This window comes from Buteo buteo, chromosome 19, assembly GCF_964188355.1.
Source record: "Buteo buteo chromosome 19, bButBut1.hap1.1, whole genome shotgun sequence".
In the NCBI taxonomy this organism is placed as follows: Eukaryota; Metazoa; Chordata; class Aves; order Accipitriformes; family Accipitridae; genus Buteo; species Buteo buteo.
The window spans coordinates 5,926,008-5,951,655 of NC_134189.1; the positions used below are offsets into that span (position 1 = coordinate 5,926,008).

Below are 25,648 nucleotides of genomic sequence, written 5' to 3' on the forward strand. Positions count from 1 at the left end.
AGAAACATATACACATATTCACACGCATACAAACTGGTGCCCAGTTTTGACCCCTTTCGACCTTCTAATGATTCAGTTATCTGAATAGTTCTTTCATTTGTAATTAAACTTATTCTTTCTTCAAAATCTTTAGAATGCTAGAAGAGATCAAACAGAAATATAGTGGACTGCAGCTACAGAATGAAGATGTGTATATGGCCACTAAGTTTGCAGACTTTATTCAAATGGCTGTCAGAAAATTCAGAGGAGAAGACAAAGAAGAAGAGTTAGTAATTGATTATGTAAGACCTTTTATTTTGCTTTTATTGCTTATTCTTTCTTTCTTGTTTTTTGGGGGGGAGAGTAAATAATGCATTCTATTAGACTGCTTGATGCAGTAGGAAAAGCAAACAAATATTTGGTCATACAAACTCTTCTTTGTGACTTTTTTTTTCAGCTTTTATATATGTGCATTTTGGAATGGAAGTATATATGTAATGTCACTTACAGTGGACCAGAAACCAGAGGTTTCATCAAGAACATGCAGTAGAGTAGATCACACATGGGCAGATATTCCTACTTCCCTTGCATCCTCCTGCCAGTATGCTTCAGTCAGAACAGTTTTGGAGCTTCTGCTTTCCTGAGGCAAACAATGCTAGATTTTTCTCCTAATAGTCTGTTTGAAAACTTTGTGTGAAAGGAGGATTGTATGTTTTTTAAGTCATTAAGTAAGTCAGGATTTCTTGAATTTGGGAATTATGCATTTGATTGAAGTCCACTAGGACCAGCCTTAACCAGGGCTTAGTATTGGTTTGAACAGAGAGATCCAACGATAAAAAAAACCAGAAATCTGCTTAACTATCTCAGAATATGGTCACTGGTGTTCACGGAGAATATGATTTCCATTTCATTTTAGTCTTTTGTCCACTTCTAACAGTACATTGTAAAATGTGGCTGGATGTTGTCTGAAGATATCAAAAGTTTGTTAAGCTACATTAAAATCTTAGTTATTAAAAGTTTAAATTAATTTGTTGCTTATTTCACTCCTAGGTTTCAAAAAATGTGAACAACATGACTGTGAATATGCCATACCAGTGTTTCATAAATGGGCAATTCATAAATGCTGATGATGGAAAAACATATGACACTATAAATCCAGCAGATGGATCAGTGAGTAATTTCTAAATATGATCAATACCAGTTTATTTCAATTTCTTTGCCTATTAAAAAATCTAAACCACTAATTGAATATTGCTAATTTCAAAATCATACAGTACACATTAAACAACCCCTAGAAATAATCTGACATTTCCATTTACTTCTCAGTCTATATATTTTACGGTTTTTGCATTTCAGTCAAGTTGCACAGTAAAAATAACCTACTTCGACTTCAATTATTATGTCAATTTCCATACCCAGCCATATGTTTTACCTTGGTTTCATTCTTGTTTAGCTTTGCAAACAAAAATTGCTGTAGTTTAGTTGCTAAAGAAGGATAGGATACTGTATAAATTTCCTGTCAGTCATCAACTTCAGTTTTTACTCCACTTTTTTTTTTTGCAAGTCTGATGTCTTAGGGCAAGTGTAACTTTAAAATATCCCTTTAAATTCCCACTAAGAAAAATGTCTCTTCAGCAGGAAAATATATGCAGTTGCACTTCGGCCCTGAACTACTGAATCTTGGTTGAGCAACTCATAATTATGTATTATAAATAGGAGTAGTGATTCTGGTGTCTATGTAATTGCCATTTAATTCTGGAGCAAATAAATTCTGCTGAAATCAATACCACAAATTTAATTGTCATTAGAAGTCAGACTCTGGTACTTTTCCTGAAACTCATTATGGAATTGAATAAAAGTCATAACAATTCTGTGTTAGAATTTACAATGTGTGTATTTATAGAACACAATCATCATAAAATACTATGTGTATATGGTGCCTTATGGTAACAGAAGCTCCATTCCTAAGAAATGGAACATGCAGGAGTCATTTTAGCTTGTTTGGGTATTAGATCGTAATACCACCTATAAAGACTTCCAATTTTTGTAATACCACATGGATTTTACATCTCGAAAGAGGGAGTGAAATCAAGTAGGATGATGGACCTTGATGTGAAGAGGGAGATAGATCTAGGAATCAGAGTCCATGTAGTGTCCTCCAAATTCTGCCACCTCACTTGTTTCTGAACTTTTTGCAGCCTGACTCACCCATGCCAACTGCTGAGCTTGAGGATATTAAGTATTTGCTACCACCCAGTCAAGAAGTTTGGGAGGCAGTAGTAACACTCTGCATCCCAGCCTTTCAGTCTGAGCTAACACAATGCTACCTTTGACAGATAATAGCCAGTGTATCTTCTGCTTCATTGGCTGACGTTGACAAGGCAGTAGCAGCAGCAAAGGAGGCATTTGAGAATGGTGAATGGGGAAGAATGAATGCAAGGGAAAGAGGGCGACTCATGTACAGGTATGTCAAAGGCAGTTTGTGTTTGTTTTGTTTTCTTAAATCTTATTGTTTTGTTCCTTTGAAGAATTGTTGCATACATTTTCCAAATATAATGGATATTCATAATCCCACTGTCAGAGGAACCAGACTAGTCATCTTTTCATCCCCTAATTTACCTCAGTTTACTGGCCCCCAGTCTTAGCTGGCTAACCTTTCTTGTGGCAGAGAAAAATCTTGTGATCTCTCACTGCTACCATTTTTTTTTTTAATTATTTATGAGCGGAAACAAAGAATTTGAGGAAAATGTCTTTTAAATACTTGATGGCTTCATTTAATCTATATGGGTTTTGTTGCAAGGATTGAAAACTCCATTGTAAAGTCCAAATCCTTCTGTATAAATGAGGCTAAGTTTTACAGACAGAGTCTACCTAGGTTAGGTAGACAGAGACTTTTGACCTTGCGAAGTCTGCCTGAGTCTGTGCTCCATAGAGTAAACATACAGCCACATTGCCGCTAATTTTGAAACACACTGTAACTGATGCTAGATTTTCCAGGCTCATACCCCAGCATACTTCTCACCTGGCTAAAGACCCATTCTAGGAGATGTGATATGGTCTGTTGTGGAAGAATTGTCCTGCGTAGAAACACTCTAAGCTGAATCCCACATGTATCTGAGACACTTCCAGCTCAGTATTTCTTATTTGTATTTGTTTTACTGTGTCAACCCTAGATAATGCCTGGTTCTTTTTTTGGCTCTGTTGTTATTATTTCAGAAGATAAACAGAGGTTATGCTGAGTGAATCATTTTAGTGGTGGTTTCTGAACCTTGAAGGACAAGAGGTGGTCTTGGAAGGATGATGATGCTAGCTACCTATTGTGAGGGCGATACTGGAGGCAGCTAATAAAAGCTGAATTACTATGGACTCTCCATACACAGTGTGATACTTCTGGTGCCTTACAGCAAGTGCAGGGAGAACACTGTCTTGCAGACTTGAGATGACTAGAAGCTCCATAGCTTCCTTATAAAGTAAGCCTCTTTTGTGGAGGTACATGAAGCGTTTTCACTGCTTTTTCTTTTCCAGGACATAAAAAAGAGTGAGTAGAGATGAGTAAAGAAGAAGATCACTACTCCTGATTGCCACAGGTCCACATTTAGCTAGTGGGATGATGGAAAATCAATCGTCAGCACAGAGGAGGAGGTGTACTAGGCAAATTTGGTTCCTATTCAGTGGGTGGAGGGCTTAGTTACTGTGCTTGACATAGCAGCTGGCTTTGAAGATGTTAGGATCTTGAACAGAGCTGAAACTTCCTGCCCCAAGGAGCTCATGAAGTAGTAGGTCCTGTGTATCAAACACCTTTTTTCTGCAGGCTGTAGTCTGCAGGCTCATCAACATTACTATTGGATGTCCTGGGCAAGTCAATTGTGCCGAGGAGACTGCATATATATCTATAGGGAAGAGAAGGAATTTTTTTCACCTTCAAAAAAAAAAAATCTTCAATAGTATGCCCATAACTGCTGCTATATTAAGCCTTTATTGTACTGTGCCAGGAGGCTAGCCCTGGACACCAGAACAGGCAGCAGAAGAAGGATCAGTGACATGGTAAGCAGCTGCAGGATGGTAGCAGACTATGTATTTGCATGGCAAGACAGTCTGGCAGTTTGGATGGGTGCAGGGGTGGGTCACTGCCCTTCCTTTTATTGTTGCACACTGCTCTTTGCATAACTTCTGTGAGGATTTGGAAACTGAAGATCCAGCTGATTTAGAGGTTTGGAATATGCAACTAGAAGATGATACTGTCCTCATAAGGCTGGGCTTAGCCTAGCAAGACTGTAGGGAGTAGGGAATCCATTGCATGTCTGTGCTCTGGCAGCTAAGGAGGAGCAGCACGGGGAAATGTAAGGCTGCACTTGGGAAACATGGGTCTGTGTCCGCTGGTAGTGTATGCAGCAGATCATTTGTTACCACATTAATAGAGCTGTAATTTTTACTTTGTTGAATGCCTTGAATGTAAATTCCCCTCCTCTCTTTTACCATATCCATATGGACCAAGTAGATGTAATTAGAAATAAAAAAGTATTGTAAAATGTGTGGCATTTTTTAAGACATTGCAGGCATCTTAGCAAAAGACAATGAAAGCAAACCTGAAAATTCTGCTTGTCTTATAAAGTATGTGACCAGGCCTTTGAAAAAGGCCTGCAGGACTGTAAAAAACTTGAGTGATCATCACAACAGAAAATGGGTGAGGCAGAACTCATATTAAAATTAAATACGGTCGATCACTTAAATTTTTCACAAGTGTGCACAGATTCAAAGCATGTACAAACTTGAGTTTAATTTGTATTAGGAACATAGGGCGCTTTAGGAATGTAGAGCACTTGAGAGCCCAAGTTAACTCTGCCTTAAAGAGAAACTTTTAAGGTCTTAGAACTACTGCTCTTTGTTTTACACTTGAAAGATTTGCAAGCATATGGAAAATATAACTCCCCTACACTGCATAGATTATTCCTGGATTAAACTCTTCTCTGCTTAGGCTACTGGCTCTCTAGGAGAGCTGTACCAGAGTGTTCATGTTGCAAACCATCCCCAGTGTGAATGAAATACCTCACTGGTCCACTTTAATTCAAACATGGCCCCCTTTTCTCTAGTCTCTGGTCAAACTAGAGTTTTTTCGTGCTGAACCAGAGGGAAGGTTTGTACCATTAAAGCCCCTAGCTCTGCTACTTTGTCTTAAGAGGAATTGTTAATAGAAGACATTAGGCGAGCATTAAATGGAACTTTCTCCTTTATCCCTGACATGCCATATCCATTCTTTTACACACTACTGCTGAAGCCGTGACCTGTGGCTGGGTCTTCAAGATACAGTTAAGTATTAAAGAGTATTTTTCCACATCTCTGCAAAAGCTTTAAATGGGCAGAATTTACATAATGGAAAAATAGGTTTCACACCCAGTTTTGCATACTCTTTACAGGGTCTAAAATGCACTTGGTTAAGCTCTTAAAATCACATGGGCGCATTGATTATACATCTGAGTACCAAAACACTGAGAGAAGCTTAAGAAAAACATTGTTTCATCTGTTTCCCTGCCATGTGAGAGATCAAAGACCTGAATGTAAAAATTTGTTCATGAAAACAGACCTTTCTGCCTGAGCAGGGGACCACGACAAATTACAAGAGCTCCTCAGAAGTGTAGGTATCTGTCTGTGCAGATGCATTTTTGAGACACTCTGATAGCTAGCATTAACTCAATAATATTTACCACAGTCTTACTATACCTCACTGTGTTGCTTCATAAATCTAACAGGTGGAGAACTTGAGGCCCAAGGAGACCATGGGCTAGATTTCAAATGTACTAAGGCATGTAAAATTCAATTTGCATTACAGGTTAGGAGCTCTCTCTTTGGACATATGAGTGCCTCTGAAGCATCTAACACTTAAGTATTTTAGTCCGTGTTCAAACAAATACAAAACAGCATTATGAAGCTAGGTTTCCTAAATCTTAAGCTAGGACTCTGAGTACTCCTTCTCAGTGCTTCTGATGACTTGACATTTCTTACGTTATTGTGTATTTGCTTTCGGCTTACTTGTCTTGATTTTCTATAATTGGCTCCTTATAATACAACAGAAAAAGAGTACAAATTTTCAAATTATTATTTTAGTTACAAAACCATAATTGAACAATCAGGTAAGTTTTCACTGTTCATGTCTTCATCCAGTGTCTACTACAGTCAATGTGAAGACATTTGCAGACCTTAACAGACAATTCTTCAAGCTCTTGCTGATATTAATGAGCAGTGGCTCCAGTGCTCCACCTCCACATTCAGTGGGAATGCAATTTTAATTACGGTTCTTTGCCATACCAAATAGAATTTTGGCTGTCAGTGGTTAGATGTCACTCCTCTTTGATGTGGATTTGTAATGTTTTTATTAAAGACTTGCAGACCTGATGGAAGAACATCAAGAAGAGTTAGCAACAATAGAGTCTATTGACTCAGGAGCTGTCTACACTTTAGCTTTGAAGACCCATGTGGGAATGTCTGTGCAAACATTCAGATACTTCGCTGGATGGTGTGACAAAATTCAGGCAAGTGAATATGTGAAGGGAATAATCAATGGCAGTGCTTCTCTACTTCTCTACACTTTTTTTTTTTTTCCTGACACATTCCCAAAAAGCAGTGTTAGCAAAAGTAATCAAGGAATCAAAAAATAAAGCAAAATTCAAAGTTTACCTAAAATGGGTCTCCCTGGCAATACAGAAGGACAGTCTGCTTCCAGTTGGAGAATATGGATTTAAAATGTGAATCTAAATGTCTAAGAAATCAGCTGAGGTGTCACAGTGGATATACATACTTAGTCAGCTCTTGATTATTCATGGAGCAGAATGTCGTTGTGGTCGTCATGCATGTTAGTGCAGATACTTGTGTGCTATGTTACATTCTGACCAAGGCTGGTGAGTTTGCTTGATGGCACAGCACGTGGCATAGGTTCAATAACATTTCCTCAAGTATCTTTAAGATCCACAATCAAGAATATCATTCAGCTTTTTTCGTCCATAGGCCCTCACTTTATGTTCTTTCATACTTTTGTGATCTATGTTTTGATTTTATACAGCTGAAAATCAGGAGTTGACTACGGTATCTACAGTAGGAAATCATACAGTAGAAGCATCCCTGCCCCTTTCTTTGATGCAAAAATCCTTCTGGTTTTGAAGCCTACTCTGTGACTTTCCAAAACACACTTACATGGCAAATATATTTGTAATAAAAATGATTAAACAGTACCAAGATTTGTCCCTCCTCTGTCTTTTAGGGTGCTACAATTCCAATTAACCAGGCCCGGCCAAACCATAATCTAACATTCACCAAGAAAGAGCCAATAGGGTAAGTGTCAATTTTTTCTTCTTAGTGACAGCCTTGACATACAGAAAAGCCATTCAAATGCTGCCATCAAAAATGTAATCTTTCTCTGTTTTTCCCTACCTGAAGTGTCTGTGCAATAGTTATCCCCTGGAATTACCCACTGATGATGCTTGCATGGAAGAGTGCAGCATGCTTGGCTGCAGGCAACACACTCGTACTCAAGCCAGCTCAGGTAAAAACGAAAAGGAATGTACAGATGGCTCAGGTCTTCCTCTATTTGTTCAGGCAAAATAATTCAGGCAATTTAGCGGATTTCACCCATAGATTGACCTGTCACATGTACCCATAGGTTGACCGTGTCATATGTTTTAAAGTGCATGTATAGTAATACAAATTGCCATGATGATATAAAGTACTGATTGTCTTCAGTTCTGCTCTGATGCTACTCTCATTTTCAAGAAAGAATTCTTTTCCACAAGAAGCCATCCCTTTTAATTTGTCAATACTGTAAGAAGATGAATATTGTATCAAAATTAAGATGTATTGAATGTAAAAGATATCATCGTGCATTTAATTAAAATAGGACACCTAATCTAAATGTTTCTACTTAGGTCACACCTCTGACTTCCTTGAAGTTTGCAGAGCTCTCAGCTAAAGCTGGATTTCCTAAGGGTGTTATAAATATTCTGCCTGGCTCAGGTAAAACTTCAGCTAATCATTTTTCTGGGAAGAGAAGGTCATGCTAAAACTGGTGAACTATCATTTTACCTTTTTGAAGACCTATTACGTAAATGCATGTATCTTCATAGGTAGTAGGCTTGCATCTATGTCATACAGCAATTTCATGTGTTTCCAGAACAGAATTGGTAAAATCTATATGTCATCTATATGTCACTAGCTAGTGGTAAAAGCTGTCAGCCTATACCCTCTACAAGTTCACACAAATAGCATGAACACTCTGAAGAAGCATGTATTACAGAGAAACATGTTTCACTTGATTCATTTTTTTCTCCTAATCTCATCATCACTTGGATGTATTTAAATGTGACTGTGAGACCTAGAGCAAGCTAATAAGATGCGTATTGGTCACTATAGGTAAGTCATGGTCCAGACCCTGTTACCTGATGTCACCATTTTCCTCTTTCCCCTAAGGAAGAAAAGTGACAAAGTAACTGTATGGGGCAGGCTCTGTTACAAATTAGGTTGTTATACTTACCCTGGAATATTAGGAAGAAAGTTCTTCCGTCCAGATAGGGGAATTTGGAGACACTAATGTGATCCAAGTTAACTAATATGATATTTTTCATAGTCATATGAATAAATTTGAAAATGTAAATAAGTATGTGATATTGTACTTGATTGACATATTGTTAGCTCTTTCTGTGTTACAGTCCTGCTGCTGGAGTAGTAAAAATTGCCTATGTACTGTCTAGTTAAACTGTTTTCCTCACCCCAATAGGTGGCTTAGTGGGACAGCACCTGTCTGAACATCCAGATGTTCGCAAAGTTGGATTCACTGGTTCAACACCAACTGGTAAACAGATCATGAAGAGGTACTCTCAGCAAAAGATTTGTAAACAAAGACTGCTTAATCTAGTTCTGAAGTATCTTATTAGCTATATTGTGTAGGTAGCAGTAACAGAAAAGCATAACTACATATGGTTGTTTACATTTATGTAGAATTTACTAAGTCACTATTGGAAAATAAAGGTTTATACAATTTCCCTAGATATGATTGAAAGGAAATAGTGAAATAAGCTATTTAAAAGTTATTTTTATATGATTATTTATATTTTTTACAGTGCAGCCACTAATCTGAAGAAAGTTTCTCTTGAACTTGGTGGTAAATCACCATTGATCATATTCAGTGACTGTGAACTTGACAGAGCTGTAAAAATGGTAAGTTTACTTCCAAGTACAATATATTCAAAGCCTTTGTAATACATCCTCACAGTACTGCAATATACTGCCAAAAACTGCAGTAGGGAGCCCTTGCATGAAAAATCATGCAGTCTGTTAGAAAACAGACTCTTTTTCTACAGGATGTTTCTTTATGCCAGCACAATTAAACTGTTCATGCTGCACCAGAAAGGCAGAGATCAGTACTACAAGAAATATACATTAGGAAATACAACAAAACAAAGAAATATACCTGGAAAGTATTTTCACTACCCAAGTTAACACATTAAACTTGATTTGTCAAAATCCGATACTCAAAAGAAAAGCGCTTAAAAAATTAAAGCCTGAAAGTGAGTTAAAATATACATTGAGCTCCTTATTGCCATATAGTTCTTCTTAATTCACCATCAATCATCATAATCCACCTTCCCAACCCGCCATAATGTGTTTAAAGTTCATAAATAAGATGTGCAAATGAGAAATTCAGTGGATTTAAGGAGCTTATTTCCTGCTCAGGTAATCTAATTCATCAAAATGACAGTAGATGCAGTTTGCTCACTAAGAGGCAAACAAAGGTCTTCCACACTGTACTTACCCAAAATGCTAATTCTGTGAATTCTCTAAACTAGCATAAGCAGGTACTGCTACCAGGAAGAAACTGTTATACACTTTCCCTGTTTTTGGAGTGTCTTTTGGCAGGATGAGAGTCTGAGTGACTGTACAGTGAAGTATATGTGGAAAATAATAAAAGCTGAAACTTACTCAACTCACTCCTTGGCCCCACCACTGTTCTCAGCTGTAGAAGTGAGAGGGTGACGTAGAGCTTGGCCTGAGCTATACCTGGCATTGATGGCTTTAAATGATTGTGAAACAATGCTTTTTTTGCCACACACTTGGCACTAGCACACGATCCCAGTCATACCTACTAATGCCAAGACCCTAGGCCTTTGCAGCTGCCAGAAAACTGCATTTTAGGAATTTTATTTGTCCTGCTTTTCCTTCCCCCACCTCCCTACCACCCTCGAAAAAACAATGGCAAGTATCAGTTTTTGGTAAACAAAAAGCCACAAACCGCACAGGGTCTGAATCCACACTCGACATAGGAGGTTCTCTGCAGATTAGAGTTAAGCAATGTTCACCCAGTTACATGTGACTTTTGACTCAAGCAATATTGCTCAGTGGATTAGCACAGTTCTATATTAAGTGGTTGTGCTTCCAGCCCTCTTCTCTGTGACACTGCAGCAGGTGTTTCTGTGGAACACTGGTGGAAATGGAAAGAGCAGTGCTAATGGGTTCATCCTGAGCCATTTGTCTCCATGGAAGTGTGTTTGCCCTTTATAAGATTAGTCTGCTTGTTGCATTGATGATGTTTCTTCACATAAAGCATTAAGCTTTGAGGGTCACAAACACAGAATGCAACCCAAGGGAACACAATGAATGGGAAACTGAACAAAAGGGTACATATAAATATTAATGGTTTTTTCCCTGATCAGGGTATGGGAGCAGTATATTTCAACAAAGGAGAAAACTGCATTGCAGCTGGCAGGCTGTTTGTGGAAGAATCAATCCATGATGAATTTGTTCGAAAAGTGGTAAGATAATCAAGGACTAAAGTTTAAACAGATACTTTACTATGGCACAAAGATCCAGTAGTTTTACAGACACTTGCATTTCTTCTTATATTCAGTTGTTTAATTTCTCATTATTGCTTATGATAGGCAATGCAGCTTCTTGGGAACCTCTTACAGGGTTAAAAGGAAGGCACTGAAGGGAGATATTTTCATCAGTAATGCACACATAAATGACATTGAAATAGATATTGTACCTTCAGTGATATTTCATATTTGACTAGGAAAGTAAGATGAAAAAAAATTCTGAACTTAGGTCAATTTGATTGAAGGCTGCTGTGAAGCTTAAAAAAAAAAGCATATTGGAAATGTAGCTAGAATAAATCAAAGGTTATTATTAAAAATCCAATAGTCACCACACTGTGCCACTGGAGAATTAATTTATTTAGCTCAAGAACAGGAAATCACTGTCATAACTCATTTACCACTGGTAAAAGCTAACATTTTACATGCCTATTTTAAAAGCGGAAGAGAATGAATACAGGAAAACAGCATCATAAACTTTCAGAAGTAACCAGAGATTATCAAACATAAGACAAAGCCTCATTTTAGAAAGGGAGGAGCATTCCACTTTCTAAGAACCCAGCCCTTTCTTTGAGCCTAACTTCATAGCACAAAACATGAAGTATACCGAATCACGGGTCACTTTAACAACTCTTTGCCACGTTATGTAATTTCATTTTCATTGGGTAACCCATAGGTAGAAGAAATAAAAAAGATGAAAATTGGTGACCCACTTGATAGATCTACAGATCACGGTCCACAAAATCACAAGGCACATTTGGAAAAGCTGCTGCAATATTGTGAAACTGGAGTAAAAGAAGGAGCCACCCTAGTGTATGGAGGAAGACAAGTACGTAGACCAGGTAAAATAATGTTCAGAGGTGTTTGGAGTTTTTACACTTTGAACAAAAGCCATCATGATTGTCTCTGCTGCAGTATGTGAAGTAGCAACGTGGGAACAGTACCAGGTAAGCCCAAGATACCACTTGAGAACAGGGCTTTCAAGTCTCATATTAAGAGAAGCTGTGCAACTGAAGCGTAACATATGAAATTGAATCAGAATCTAGTCTGTATGGAAATCTTTTGTTCATTTATACCTGTTGCTTGTGAGGCATTGAGGCTTTTTTTGCAACACCCTTGAACTGTGAAGAGCCATAAGTATAATTATATCCATTTAGATCACACTAACGCTAAAGCTGACTGAGGAAACTACTAGCAGAGTTTGTGTAAGATGTTATTATCAAAAGCCTTTTTTGCTATACAGACAATATGTATGCTAAGTTTAGTGAGCCGGCATGAAAGCAACATTTTCTCATGGACATCTGTCCTATATCAATATTGAAGGAGAAACATTTGCATCAGAGTTTCAAAATATAATGACCGTATCCTTAAATAAAATGAAAGTGGAGATTCATAACTATACAAAATCAGTGTAACAAAATTAAATGGGAAATCTTATGGAAGGGGGTGGCATTTATATAAAATCTCTGAAGTTGATTTAACCCACTCAAACTGGAATACAGTCACTGACCAAGATGTAGGTGACCAGGATCGCTTGTGTATAACACCAGGACAGTTCTTGATTGGCAACGATGAACTAGCTTTTGGACAGGTCTTTACAACCTTCAGAAACGAAGTCATTATGAGGCGTTCCCTTGCCTCAGAATTCTCTTTACTTCAGCATCCATAAATCTTAGGCAAAGTTGCTGCCAGTTACATGTTTTTTCGTTGTTTGGAATATACAGATCTTTATGGCCACAGCCTATCTTCTTGTCGGATAACAAGAGTGGCCGCTGCGGCATGCTGTAACCTTGTCTTCCTGCTGTCGGGTGCAGGGTCTTCCCCTGAGGAGTCACCTGGGCTGTGGCATGCAGACCTTCTGGCCTGGTCAATACGGGCCATTATTTTAACCTTTTTTCTGCTGTTTGTCTCATGCTTCCAGACATGCATTTCCGTTCATACTTCATTCATATCAATCCTGGTATTTTCTCTTTCAAGTCTCAATGTATCTATGACCGCAAAGTATGGAAGAGAGACGGCCTGGACAATACAAACCGTGAAGCATTTTCGCCATGCTCAAATGATGCTCTATCCTCTGTTTAGGTTTCTTCATGGAACCCACTGTATTCACAGATGTTGAAGACCATATGTATATTGCCCAGGAAGAGTCCTTTGGTCCTGTGATGGTGATTTCTAAATTTAAAAATGGGTATGTTCTCCTCTGGTTACTGTTAGAAACTTTCTCATTTTCACTCTATGTGTAGAAATGATAGCATATGTAGTATGATTTTGTTAAATCTTGTAAGACCAGTCTGAATCCCTAGATCCTCTTCCAGCTAAATTCAGAGAAAACACCCTTTTTAGCAGGGGGTATCCTGCTCCATGTCGATATAGAACTAATGCTATTAGCAGTGACAGGATAGAACGCAACTGTAAGTGCCAGTTCTTAAATAAGACTTAGTATTCAGTGAAATGTTTTTACTGAAGTTGATGTGGTAATTGCAACAGCTCGATCAAATTACAAAATGTGTTTTTTCCAGGGGAATCGCTTATTTTTCTCTGTCACGAAAGACTGCATAGCATTGTTGTGCTTTGTGTAACATTGGCACATTACTGTTGCAAATGAAAATCCCTTGTATATTTTGTAGACTGCTAGTTTTAATAGTTTTACAAGTATTTTTGTATTGCTGTAATCCCCAAGTTGTACTGTAGCTGAGCAAAGTTGGTATGTGTACTGCAACTTTTCCTTTGACATTTCTTTGTGTAGATCTTAACCACTGAAATGTAAGGTTACAAGCTTTACAAGTTGGAAGCAAGGGTATGAATTTCCATAGATCTGTCAGATTGACACACAGATTAGTCCTTAGTAAGTTGTCTTTAAAAAGACTAACCAGAGAATAGCGAGCGTGGGAAAAGGTGCTTCAGTGACATTGAAGGCAGAAGGTTGCTAACACTTATTTTACCTAGCTGCAATTAGATTTCTTTCCCCTGTAGGGATGTTGACGGAGTGCTGCGACGGGCAAATACCACAGAATATGGCTTAGCTTCAGGAGTTTTCACAAAAGACATAAGCAAAGCTCTCTACATCAGTGAAAAGCTAGAAGCTGGAACAGTTTTTATTAACACATATAACAAAACTGATGTGGCAGCACCATTTGGTGGATTTAAGCAGTCTGGCTTTGGGAAAGATTTAGGTAAGTCATTCTTTCCCTCCCTCATTTCTCATCTGACAGTCCAAATCCATGAAAAAACCACCTTAGCTGTGTACGCTGCCTCTAGTGAAACGTGAGCTATGGATGCATTTCCTGCGTCTCCTACATTCCTCCCATTACAGTAATCTAGTTCCTCTCCCATCCCTACAACAGTCCCACCTCAATACCTCCAGTTCAGCCCTTCCTGTACATTTGCTAAATAATGCTACAGCATGCAGAATATTCCTCTTCGACTCCTCTCAGAGCAGTCAAATTACAGCTTGTCCAGAGCTCCATACAGGCTACAAAATGCTGTCAAGCAGCAAAGGTATTGGCCAAAATCTTCTTTCCTTTCCCTGAGAAAGAACACTAATTTAGGTTTCTCCTCTAAACTTGTAAGAGCATGGGAAACTTTTTTACGCCTTAAAATGTCATCAAAATTTGCTGACAGCCACAAAGATGCATTAAAAAAAATCTTTTCTTTTCAAAACCAGTTTTAGAAAAAGTGAAGTCTAGTCTGTCAAAGAAACTTTACAAGTCTGGACAGATCAAGCCTCCTGGCAAAGAAAAATGAAAGAAAAAATGTTTTCAGTGACACAACAGATTTTTGCCTTTGGAATCTCTAGCAGTATCAGACATTTCCTGAAACCAAAATGAGTAATAGTATCAGGAAAAAAAAAAAGATTACCGATTTTTTATACAGCTTCTTTACCTAGAAACTTCAACATAGGCAAACCAAAGCTCGTAAATTCAACTATGAGCCCCCAGTGGCCATCTAGAAACTTCTGCTGCTTCAGCCCCACCCAGGTGGTTTGTTAAATTCCAGCCCCTTTTTCTTTCCACTTGTTGGGTTTGGCCTCTTCTTGTCAAACCAGTTCTGTAAATCTCTGTGGGAGAGTAAGTTAATCAGTTTCCATTGTCCCTTAAGGACTCAAATATTGGCTAAAGCATTTTAGATTTTTTTCTTAATAATATAATGTCTCTGACAACATTCTCTTTTAGCTGCCATTCTAACTGGTGAATATTGTGTCTGTACAGGTGAAGAAGCTCTTCATGAATATCTCAGAACCAAGGCTATCACTGTGGAATACTAAAAGTAACAGCCTCACTTAGAAAGTAAACTTTCTGCAGAGTTTGAATCTTAATGACTCCATGAAGCACTTCATACCAGGCACAGGATGTGCTGTCTGCAGTGCTACAACTGAAAAAAACCCAAAACAAAACACCCATTTCGTGGCTAAGTTTCTATAAATCAGATCCAAATTTTAGTCTCGCTGACAGATAAAAGCATTTGGAAATTAACCTGAAGTTCTTTACATTATGCAGCAGCAGTTGTTAGCACAATCTCCCCCAAAAACCAAGAACGTGGTTTGGTTTTATTTTTTTAAATACAACTGAAGAATGAGTTCTCACATGTCTACTTCTTATTTGTGTGAACGTATTTACGTGGCCATTATAAGTCCTTAGTCATTAGGCTTCTCTAAAGTTGAACTAAAATATACTGACTATGCCATTTTTGCTATAAACCGGTTCAAGTTTTACAGTAGCAATTAAACATTCTGCTCTGGTGATTCTTCAGCAGTACAGAAAACCTTTGTGCCATAAGAAGTAAATCAATACAAGAAAGTGCACTTACTATGATCTTTGTATAGTACATACAGAGTTCGACATTGGTGTTAAACTATGCATATCAAGCTAAAGTTACTGAAAATATTTTCTATCTTTTTGTTGATACGAACGTGTGATCTGCCTGCAATTTGAAAGGTGGTTACATTAACAGATTAAAATCACTTTTTGTGTCTGTGCACATGGACTGTTATCACTGTTTTATACAGAATTATTATTACTTTGTATTTCATAATTTTTTTAATCTAAAGGAAAATCCCTTGTAAAATGACTGAGTTAAGATGTTGGCTTTCAAACTTTCTTCAGTTTGAAGAGTTTTCTGTAGATTGAGAGCTCATCGAACAAACTAAGCCTACTTCAGACCACCCGCTCTTCTTAGAGTGCAACGCCACCCAAAGCTTAATCTGATCTGTGGGCTGCCATTAAAAATAGCAGTCCCATTCTTTGATTCCCATCCTTCCCACTCACTAAAATATTTTGTGTTTTAATCAGTTAATCCCAGTAAATCATGCCCCCTTCTATTTTTAAGAAGCCGCATTGTGAAAGAAAGACCAGAATCCTTGTTATTTCTTATCACAAATATTACAGAAACAGATATTAAAACTATAGCTTTAAGTATGGAATTCAAAATAAGTCCTGTAAACAATTGCAGGTTTCAAGTCATGACATTAATATCTGAGCAAATACAATATAGAAAATTTTACTTTAATCGTATAGAAAATATAAAGTTCCTTTAAGAAACAAATGATGACATCCAGGAGCATGGTAGATACTTCTGAAGTGCAAACCGATCTATGAAGTAAATACAACAGCCCAAATCATTGTATTTGATCAATCTGAGGCAAGTATGAGACATAACTTTCACGGATTTTGGTTTCACAATTGTTTCAAGCTAACGTAAGTACAGCCCAGCTGAAAATTCACCTTTTTATTCTCCCGAAGTGACAGTTGTCAACAAAATGGAGAGGACAGAAATGTGGCAGGGAAAGTAGGAGATGAAAAGTGTAGCTTAAAGCAATTGTAACACCACAGAGGCAGAGTTGACTGCGTAAGTCCTGAGGGTATCTGCACTCCAGCCACAAACGTTCCAGACAGGAGCTAGTAACCCACCCGTAATGATACAGAGCTCAGTGCAGGCACAGAGGGTAAGTGATCCTTTGCTGAACTCCCTCGTGAGTCATGGCTGTCCTTACCCATGCTAGCTCACCTTGAAATGACCTCAGCCGCTGCTTTAGTGTTCAACAGTTATTGTCATGAATGCAATGTAGACATACCTCTAATGTACTTTAAGATAATGTTTAATATTGAAGACATTGTACATAACACCTCACAGGACATGGAATATAAAAACCAAAGCTTTTTTCCCTAGTTAACTCTGTCCTGCCCTTGAAGCAAAAACTTCCAGCACACTACAAAAATCTTTCTTCAACAAAGCAACAGAACAAGAATTTTAACTAGTTCAAGTGCCCCAAATTCTAGCTGCTTTCTTAGTCTAACCTAATTTGAAGTTCATTTTCATGTTGTTTGATGAATAAAACCGTACTTAATTCTTCAGAAATCCAGCCTGCCTCAGTCATGAGTGGATCCTGAATTCTCCACCATGTAAACTATGGCATTTCATATGATCCTGAGGGATGATGCTACATTGGGAAACAAGGTAGTTTTAAGGGCCAAGTCTTCAAAGTAAGAAAACATGATTTGGGTTTTTGTTGTTTTGTTTTGTTGGGTTAAGTAAAATAAAATGGATTTACTCATTTACTTTGCTGTCCAAAATTTCTATTTTGCCCTTTTCTCCTTTTTGTTTAGGAAACTTAATGTTGTCTATTGTCACTTCATTAGTTGTACAGTCATCTTCAGATTCTGATTCATCTTCTGAAGTTAGTATTTCTTCATCTGTATCAGAATCACTCAGTTCAACTACAGCCACATTCTGTAAAAAAAGACCTTAGTTAACACATTACACATTTCTATACCACTTCTGTCATTTGAGTAAAACATAAAGCAAACACATGAAACAGCCTACTACTACAAGAAAACCATAACCACAATTAGAAAGACTTTTGCATTCTCCTAGGATTATGACAAATATCATGAACAGATTCCTAAATATTTAAATTGTAATTTATATTGCCCTGTAACAAATATAAGGCCATCTTTATATCATTATCAAAGAGAGAAATGAGTCAAAAGCTGAACTCAGATAGTCTAAATCGGGTACTTAAACTGATGAGAAGGAGGTATCAAACTTAATTTTCAGTAAAGAATTCAAATGAAACCATTTAGTGTATAAGTGGTCATGACATATACAAACGTGTGTATATATATTTATTAATATAGTTCATATCTTATAACCTAGTAGCGTTCATGGCACTACAACTACTGCAAAATAGCAAGTAGTTTAAACCACCAGGATATTTTTTGAAGTAAAAGTGATCGTATATTTCCATATGCAGAGCCACGATTTTTAAGATCTGGTTTTCTCTCTGAAAATATCTGTCTTAAACTGATAATCCTCACCACAAAAACTTCCCGTATACAGCAAAGCAAAATACAGGAATTTGAGATGCAAATAAATTTTTTCAGTGATCTGCAAATAGCATTAAGCTATTAATCACTAGGTGTCCTTGTTTGCTTATTATAAAGCCAAGACACTTGTGAGACACTGTCACATGATTTTAAAAATCCTGTCCAAGTTACCCATTCCACTTCAGCATACTGAAACAAACAATTTTCACGATCCACTTTGTTTTCTCACTATTTAGTTGGAATTCTTCAGCATTTACCAGCACTGGACAACCTACTGCATGTAGGCTGAGTACAATCTACAAGAACTCTGAATCCAACCGGTGGTGAATAAATTGTTCTGACAGCTCACACCAAACCCCAGGCTGCCTTATTTCTGCCTTTTATCTTGTGGGCCTGCAGGCCAGAAGGCACTCGTCTGGGACATGCGCATATCGCACGCATCACCCTCATACTAAAATTTTCTTACGTGAGCATGTGGCTGCAGCATTTCAGTTAAAAAAGAAAAAGAAAATATTGATGTGAATGTAAATAAATAGACAAATACCAGCTATAAAGGATCACAACAACACTAACAACTTTTCTAAATCCAACACCTATAGCCAGTCCTAAAAATACCTACAAAGCACAGCTGAAAGCCAGTTATTAACTCTTATACTAAAGCCTTCTGTTATGCCTTACTACGCCTTACGTTATCCAGTTTCTAAACCAAATTACCCATGAGACATTTAAAATACAATTTGTGACTTACTTTTGATTCAGAGTTGCTGATTCAAAAGTATGTCTTATTCTGGCCTTAAACTACTTCATCCCCAGTCATTAAGTTCTGCAAGTATGAAAACCAAGTAGTAAATTTTAACCAAATAAGCATTTTTATTACATCTATGTTTTGAATTTGCAGATTGCGGACTAAGATGGTAAAGACTTAGCCTTATCTATCAAAGTAGCTCATTCTAAGATCAGAGAATTATTTTAATCACATCTAAATTTAATTTATAAAATAAAAATACAGAAAGTATTTACCATTTCTATAACTTTTTCTGTTGCAGTGTCTAGATTTTCAATATCAAACTGATGAGCTGGTGCTGTTACCATTTTTCTTCTCAGCTCATCATTTGCATGGGCCATCTGCGGTAAAAAGCTCTGTACTCGGTCCAAAACTGAAAAAGAAATAATTATCACATGTATATATACAAACAGATGCCCATTAGTTTATACATTTATACCTCAGAAATCTGAGCATTTAAACAGATTCCATTTCAACTGTAATTTCCAGCTGTCTACCATATTTAAGATGCTTTAATAGAAGGATTTATTACAGTATTCAATTTTCCAAGACACAAACAGCAAAAAGATATAAAATCTATTGGTCAGCATGTGGTGCAGGAAGAAATCACTTCAACAATTCCATTTGGATTCTTAAACCAAAATGTGACTACTTTACAGAAAACTTGCTTGTAAATTCCATGGTTTTAAATACATCTTGAGTGCCAACTTCCACATCAGTATTATCTCCAATGGAAATATAATTACGTCCTCCTTTCTTCCCTGTTACAAAGTATAGATGGAAAAGATGGAAAAATTAGCTGTGGCAGATGCCACAGATGTCATGCTACACTAAAGAAAGTTCAACAAAATTATCAAGAGGGGCTCTGAAATTAACATGGTGGGAGAGAGATGGATGCTCTATTTTGAAGTGTAAAGCACTTATCCCCTACAGAAATATCCCTCTAAGCTCAGTGGGACTTCCCAGCTCCAGTTTCTTCAAATAATCTTTGCTCCACACATGCAGATGAGCCAATCACTGGTTTAATTCTCCGTGAGTAAGAGGTACTATTCTGAGTGAGCTCCACAGAAGTCTAACAGGTATAATCTACCTTTGAAACACTGTCATCTTTGTTGAGACTTTTATCCAAGAGAACTCAATGTAACAAGTTGGTTTTTGTATTACTTTTTAAATCTGAGCTCATTCACAAAATAAAAATATAATAATTTGACAGGAGGCTGTTTTAAATTAAATGCCTTTATACACCAAATATTTTATACTGAGACATTACTTCTGAAGAGATAAGAAGCCTAGATCAGCAAAAAAGCAACAACTCTATACTGGAAAAGAACAATCTGAGACTAAAGAACTGCGGTATATTTTAATGAAGAGAAAAACTCCTGAAGATACACTACTTTCAAAGAATAACAATTTTTACACTATGTCCTCTTATGCACGGAGTTACACAGAAGACAATGTTAGCAACCTATATGTAGCTTAGTCAAAGGAAGAAGGAGCATAGCTCGATTAAAGAAAAAAGTTTTCTTAATGCATTCAAATTAATTTGTTATTAATGAATGTTTATATGATCTGGCTTACTAATTTTGCCAGCACACTCATTAAAAATAAAGTTCTGAAACTGATCTACAGAACTTGCATCAATTTGAAAGCAGCTGACTAAATGAAGACCAGAGGTACAACCTGGTGAATTCACTATATGCAGACAGCAGGAGTATTTCTGCAAGGAGAACTAAGTCCCTAAAACTTACAGCTGTAACACGCCTAGCATCACAAAATCTAGCTTTGCAGAAGCAGCAGTTACATGATTAACCTGTGGGTGATGTGCAACAGCAAAGGAGGACCTAGCACCCATAAAAACAGAACACAAGAATTTGTCCCGTTACTAATCCAAGGAAAGCACTGAAGCCAAAGTTTTGTCACGGATGTTACCTACTACTTGACACTGTTCCAATAACTAAGTCCTACTGTATTGGGTCTGTGTGGCAAGGTTTTGGTAGCGGGGGGGCTACAGGGGTGGCTTCTGTGAGAAGCTGCTGGAAGCTTCCCCTTGTGTCCAACAGAGCCAATGCCAGCCAGCTCCAAGACGGACACGCCGCTGGCCAAGGCCGAGTCAATCAGCGACAGTGGTAGCGCCCCTGGGATAACAGATTTAAGAAGGGGAAAAAAGTTGCTGGGGCACAAAAACTGCAGCCGGAGAGAGGAGTGAGAACATGTGGGAGAAACAACTCTGCAGACACCAAGGTCAGTGAAGAAGGAGGGGGAGGAGGTGCTCCAGGCGCCGGAGCAGAGGTTCCCCAGCAGCCCGTGGGGAAGACCATGGTGAGGCAGGCTGTCCCCCTGCAGCCCAGGGAGGTCCACGGTGGAGCAGATCTCCACCTGCAGCCCATGGAGGACCCCATGCTGGAGCAGGTGGGTTCCCGAAGGAGGCTGTGACCCCGTGGGAAGTCTGCGCTGGAGCAGGCTCCTGGCAGGACCTGTGGCCCTGTGGAGAGAGGAGCCCACGCTGGAGCAGGTTTGCTGGCAGGACTTGTGACCCGTGGGGGACCCGCGCTGGAGCAGTGTGCTCCTGAAGGACTGCACACCATGGAAGGGACCCATGCTGCAGCAGTTCATGAAGAACTGCAGCCCGTGGGAAGGACCCACGTTGGAGAAGTTCATGGAGAACTGTCTCCCGTGGGAGGGACCCTATGCTGGAGCAGGGGAAGAGTGTGAGGATTCCTGCCCCTGAGGAGGAAGGAGCGGCAGAGACAACATGTGATGAACTGACCCCAACCCCCATTCCCCATCCCCCTGTGCTGCTGCGGGGGGAGGAGGTAGAGAAAATCAGGAGCAAAGTTAAGCCCAGGAAGAAGGGAGGGGTGGGGGGAAAGTGCTTTAAGAATTGGGTTTTATTTTCTCATCACCCTACTCTGGTTTGATTGGCAATAAATTAATTTAATTTTCCCCAAGTCGAGTCTGTCTGGCCCGTGATGAATAATTGGTTGAGTGATCTCTCCCTGTCCTTATCTTGACCCATGAGCCTTTTGTTATATTTTCTATCCCCTGTCCAGTTGAGGAGGGGGAGCGATAGAGCAGCTGCATGGTGCTTAGTTGCTGGCTGGGGTTAAACCATAACACCTACTTACCATTACTCCTTGGCATCCTAACTGTCTGTAAAGTTGTGGCCTTCTTGCTGCTACATTTTGAATTAATCAACAAAGTTTCTTCCAGCCCTGGAAACAAAAAAGTATTTGAATGTTTACCTGTCTCAACCACAAATGTCACATCTTAACTGTGAGGCTCTCTTCTTGCTGCTACTTTTCCACCTTTCTACCACAAGACTAAACATGAGAATTCAACTGTCTCTGCCTCCAGGAATTCCACTCTGCTTTCCGGCAAATACTGTTTCTTGATGTTTGTTTGGGGTGCTTGTCTCAGTATATCTGTATGTAGTACGTAACGAATGGCTAGAGCTTGCTACCACAAGAAGCTGTGAAAGCAGAGAGATCAGCGGGTTCAACACAGAATTAGACCAGTTCAGGGCAGCAGAGTCATCATCAGGTACTAAAAGGACTGAGCAGGAATGTACCCCCTGTCATCCCTACCCCTACAACCCCAGACACTGGGCAATTACAAGGACAGGGAGCACACAGTCCTTAAACTAATGAGTTCTCTGTAATTATCATCTGCTATTGCAGTTCCTGGAAGAAAGACTACTGGGTTATATGGACCACTGGTCTGACCCTGCAGGTCACCTCTTACAGGCTCCCGCTGTTTTCAAAGTCTTTGTCAAAGATTTATTTAGTGATAGTTATCAACACACAGAGAAACTACCTGTAATACCCCCAGCAAAACATAGCGAGGTAACAGCTAGCGTGTGCTAGCAACACTGACTGAAATCCCTTCCCTCATGCATGTGACTGTGGTGGCGACCAATAAAGTGATGCTCATGACCTGAAGTAACTATTTTTACAAGAGTAGCATCATAAAATCCAAACGAAGTAGGAAAAATCTGCGTTAATTAGACAAGCCAGTACTTACGGCCGCCAACACAGCCATCAGCCCTTCACCTTTAACTGAAGTGGAGCTTTATTGCTTTTTAACATTTTTTTCCCTCATAGGAATATCGTTACGACTATGGATGCTACTTTAAAGTTTGTTTGTGGGTTTCCCCCGCCCCGGCCCGTATTTACACAAACTATACCAGCCATGCCCGGGAAAACGGTGGCTCTTCAAACCCCGCGAGATGTCATAACAAGTGGAGGACTAACAGCCAGGCGGCCTGAAAACCCCCCGAGGCCAGAGCCCGGGGGTTCACCACAAGCCGAGCCCACCCCCCCGCTCCCCAACCTCCCGTCCCGGGGGGCGGCCGGGCTGAGCCCCGCAGCACCGCTCCCTGCGGCCGGAGGAACCCAGCTCAGCTTGGAAAGCGGCTCCGCACCTCTCGGCCGCGGGGCTCCCACCCCCCGATCCCGGGGGGAACGCTCACCTCCTCGCCGCCCCACCACCAGCAGCTCCCGAGAGGCGGCCGGGCCCGCCGCTCCGCCGTCCGCCGCCATGCGCCGGACCGAACCGGAAGTGGGGGCGGGCCGGGAGGGCGACGCGACGCGGGGCAGCGCAGCGCCCCCTGGAGGGCGGGAGGAATTAGAGCCGCCCCGAGGCGGCGGCGGGGTGAGGGGCTCGCCGGCCCGGGCACCTACACGGGCCTCTACAGCTGGGTTAATAATGCAGGAAGGGAAACGATTCACGTTACAGAGAGAGAAAAAAAAAAAATCCCTATTTTTAAATCCTTATGAAACGACTTGGCATGAAAAGTCCGTCCCGTCACTTGGAGGTGAAACGGGAGCACGAAACCGAGCTGGAATCGGGCAACGCTACTTTCACTCCTGCCAGCAGCTGCTCTTCTTTGAAAACTTTCCCTCTTTCTTGAAAACAGAATTTGGCAAACCCACATAACATTAAATTGCAGACCCTGAGGGGAATTTTAATTACCGTTTGGAAAAGAAACTTGCGGGCCGTCAAGTTCAGTTGACGCTGGCCAACCTGTTATTCAAGATTCGTTCTGCAGTTTCTGTCCCTGTCTGTTTATCACCTAGACATTGTGAAAACTGTAAAAAAGAGAACTGAATGGTTCATAGGGGACGAGACGGGGAGTCCAAGCCAAAAATGAGAAAAAGAAGTAATCAGGTGAGTGGTGTCTATATGACCTCATTGTAAGAAAAAACACAAGGAAAAAAAACAACCAACCAACCAGATCCCAGTATCTTAGACGTAACAACTACCAAGAAGCAAACCTGCAAGACCTCAAGCAAGAGACTGCACTGCTCTCTTCCTGACAGACCTGCCCAAACAAGTGTCCTCTGCTGCTTTGCCAGGCCACCTGCAGCGCCAGGTGCATTCCTCTGAATTTGCTCCCTGGTTTGCACATTTCTACTCAACGGTGCTCCAGAATTCCGGTTTCCCAGAAAAGTCCCGTTGCTAGCCTTGATGACTGAAAAGTCTGGAGGACTGAGGGTTTTGCCTTGGGCCCCAAAAGTGAGTCTTTCTGAATTTGCACACAGCCTGAAATAACAGTGCGTCAACCTCAGATAATATATTTAATCCATGGGTATTATGTGATTTCAGTGGAGGGAAGGGCATAATACTGTCAAGAAACCTGTAATAGGGAGCAATGAAACAATTGCCCAAGATCACCAGGCAAGCAATTAGAAAAGCCAGAAATAGCACCCTCAGGTGCTATTTCCAAACGCCAGGTTTATAGTCTAACCCGTTGGCAACAGAGGCAGACATGATCTTTATCTGAGTTGCAAGGTGGCCCAACTATGTACCCAACGCTGCCTAACAAGTGAACACACACGAGGCATGGATATACTAGGGTAGGCGGACAACAGCATCCGTAGCCCAAATTCCCGATAAATTCAGGCTTGAGACAGCACTCACCGCTGAACTAATGGCTCTGAGCTTTGGGCTGCTTCATTTGTTTGATGCAGTACTGACTCCGAGTTCAGGCCGATGCTGTATATTCCGCTATTGTAGGGCAGCTTGTTTTTTCCCCAGTGCTGCAAATACATTCTCCTGTGCTTAAGTTTCTGCTTTTCCACACACACCCACAGCAGCTAGCTCCAGTTTATGGCAGACGCTTGGTGACTTGCCCATGCCATCTTTTCTTCTGTCTATAGAAAGGAAAAGAGATGCTGTAGACTTGGCTGCTGTCACCATCGACAAATCCCGCTTCTCTTTTCTTCCTCTTTCTTCCTTTCCACCTTCCACTTAAGGCATCCTTGCTACTTCGAAGTGTCGAGCAACAACCAAGGAATACTACTAGTAATGATAATAAAAGCACAAATTTAGCCGGCTTGACTATTTTAGCATATTACTATAAAGTGTGTCTCAAACCAAGAGTTTCGAGGATCGATTAAAAGGGCCCAGCAAGGCCTTGACTCCGATTTAGTTTAACACAGGCAGCTGATGCCAAGGCAGTTACTCGCAGACTCACATTTAAGCACTCGGTGTTGCGCACAGGGTATACAGACCAGCTGGGCAAGAACGAGAATATTCCAGCTGACCCAAATACGTAAAAAAACGGGTTCCTGAGGCAGCTATTTTCAGCCAGGTGGCAGGAAAGAACAAAAAAATGCCCTAGTAGCCGGCCTTCTGGCCTCGGTGACTCCTGTGCTAGGTCGCCAAGAAAGCTCCTGCGAGTGGAAGCGAGGGCATCGCCACCGCCTGCC

At 39.9% G+C, this 25,648-nt stretch overlaps 2 protein-coding genes across 2 annotated transcripts in view; one reads left to right on the top strand and one right to left on the bottom strand.

The window, feature by feature from the left end:
• The window catches only part of ALDH1L2 (aldehyde dehydrogenase 1 family member L2), a 33,665-nt gene extending 17,504 nt beyond the window's left edge, over positions 1-16,161 (top strand). The window contains exons 10-23 of the mRNA XM_075050817.1: positions 134-281; positions 1,030-1,149; positions 2,316-2,443; positions 6,356-6,506; positions 7,232-7,302; positions 7,408-7,513; positions 7,893-7,980; positions 8,741-8,834; positions 9,084-9,180; positions 10,674-10,772; positions 11,509-11,674; positions 12,915-13,020; positions 13,806-14,005; positions 15,041-16,161. Coding sequence (XP_074906918.1) covers positions 134-281; positions 1,030-1,149; positions 2,316-2,443; positions 6,356-6,506; positions 7,232-7,302; positions 7,408-7,513; positions 7,893-7,980; positions 8,741-8,834; positions 9,084-9,180; positions 10,674-10,772; positions 11,509-11,674; positions 12,915-13,020; positions 13,806-14,005; positions 15,041-15,096 — 1,630 coding nt within the window. The 3' untranslated portion in view covers positions 15,097-16,161. The remainder of the gene's footprint in view (positions 1-133; positions 282-1,029; positions 1,150-2,315; positions 2,444-6,355; positions 6,507-7,231; positions 7,303-7,407; positions 7,514-7,892; positions 7,981-8,740; positions 8,835-9,083; positions 9,181-10,673; positions 10,773-11,508; positions 11,675-12,914; positions 13,021-13,805; positions 14,006-15,040) is intronic.
• A 749-nt stretch (positions 16,162-16,910) lies between these two features.
• Positions 16,911-23,503, bottom strand: NOPCHAP1 (NOP protein chaperone 1). The gene is made up of 4 exons (XM_075050819.1): positions 23,407-23,503; positions 22,064-22,150; positions 19,175-19,311; positions 16,911-17,558 (listed from the first exon to the last, which is right to left on the bottom strand). Exons 1-4 carry the CDS (start codon positions 23,474-23,476, stop codon positions 17,376-17,378), a joined length of 477 nt encoding a protein of 158 aa, XP_074906920.1. The 5' UTR covers positions 23,477-23,503; the 3' UTR covers positions 16,911-17,375.
• Positions 23,504-25,648: the final 2,145 nt, after the last annotated feature.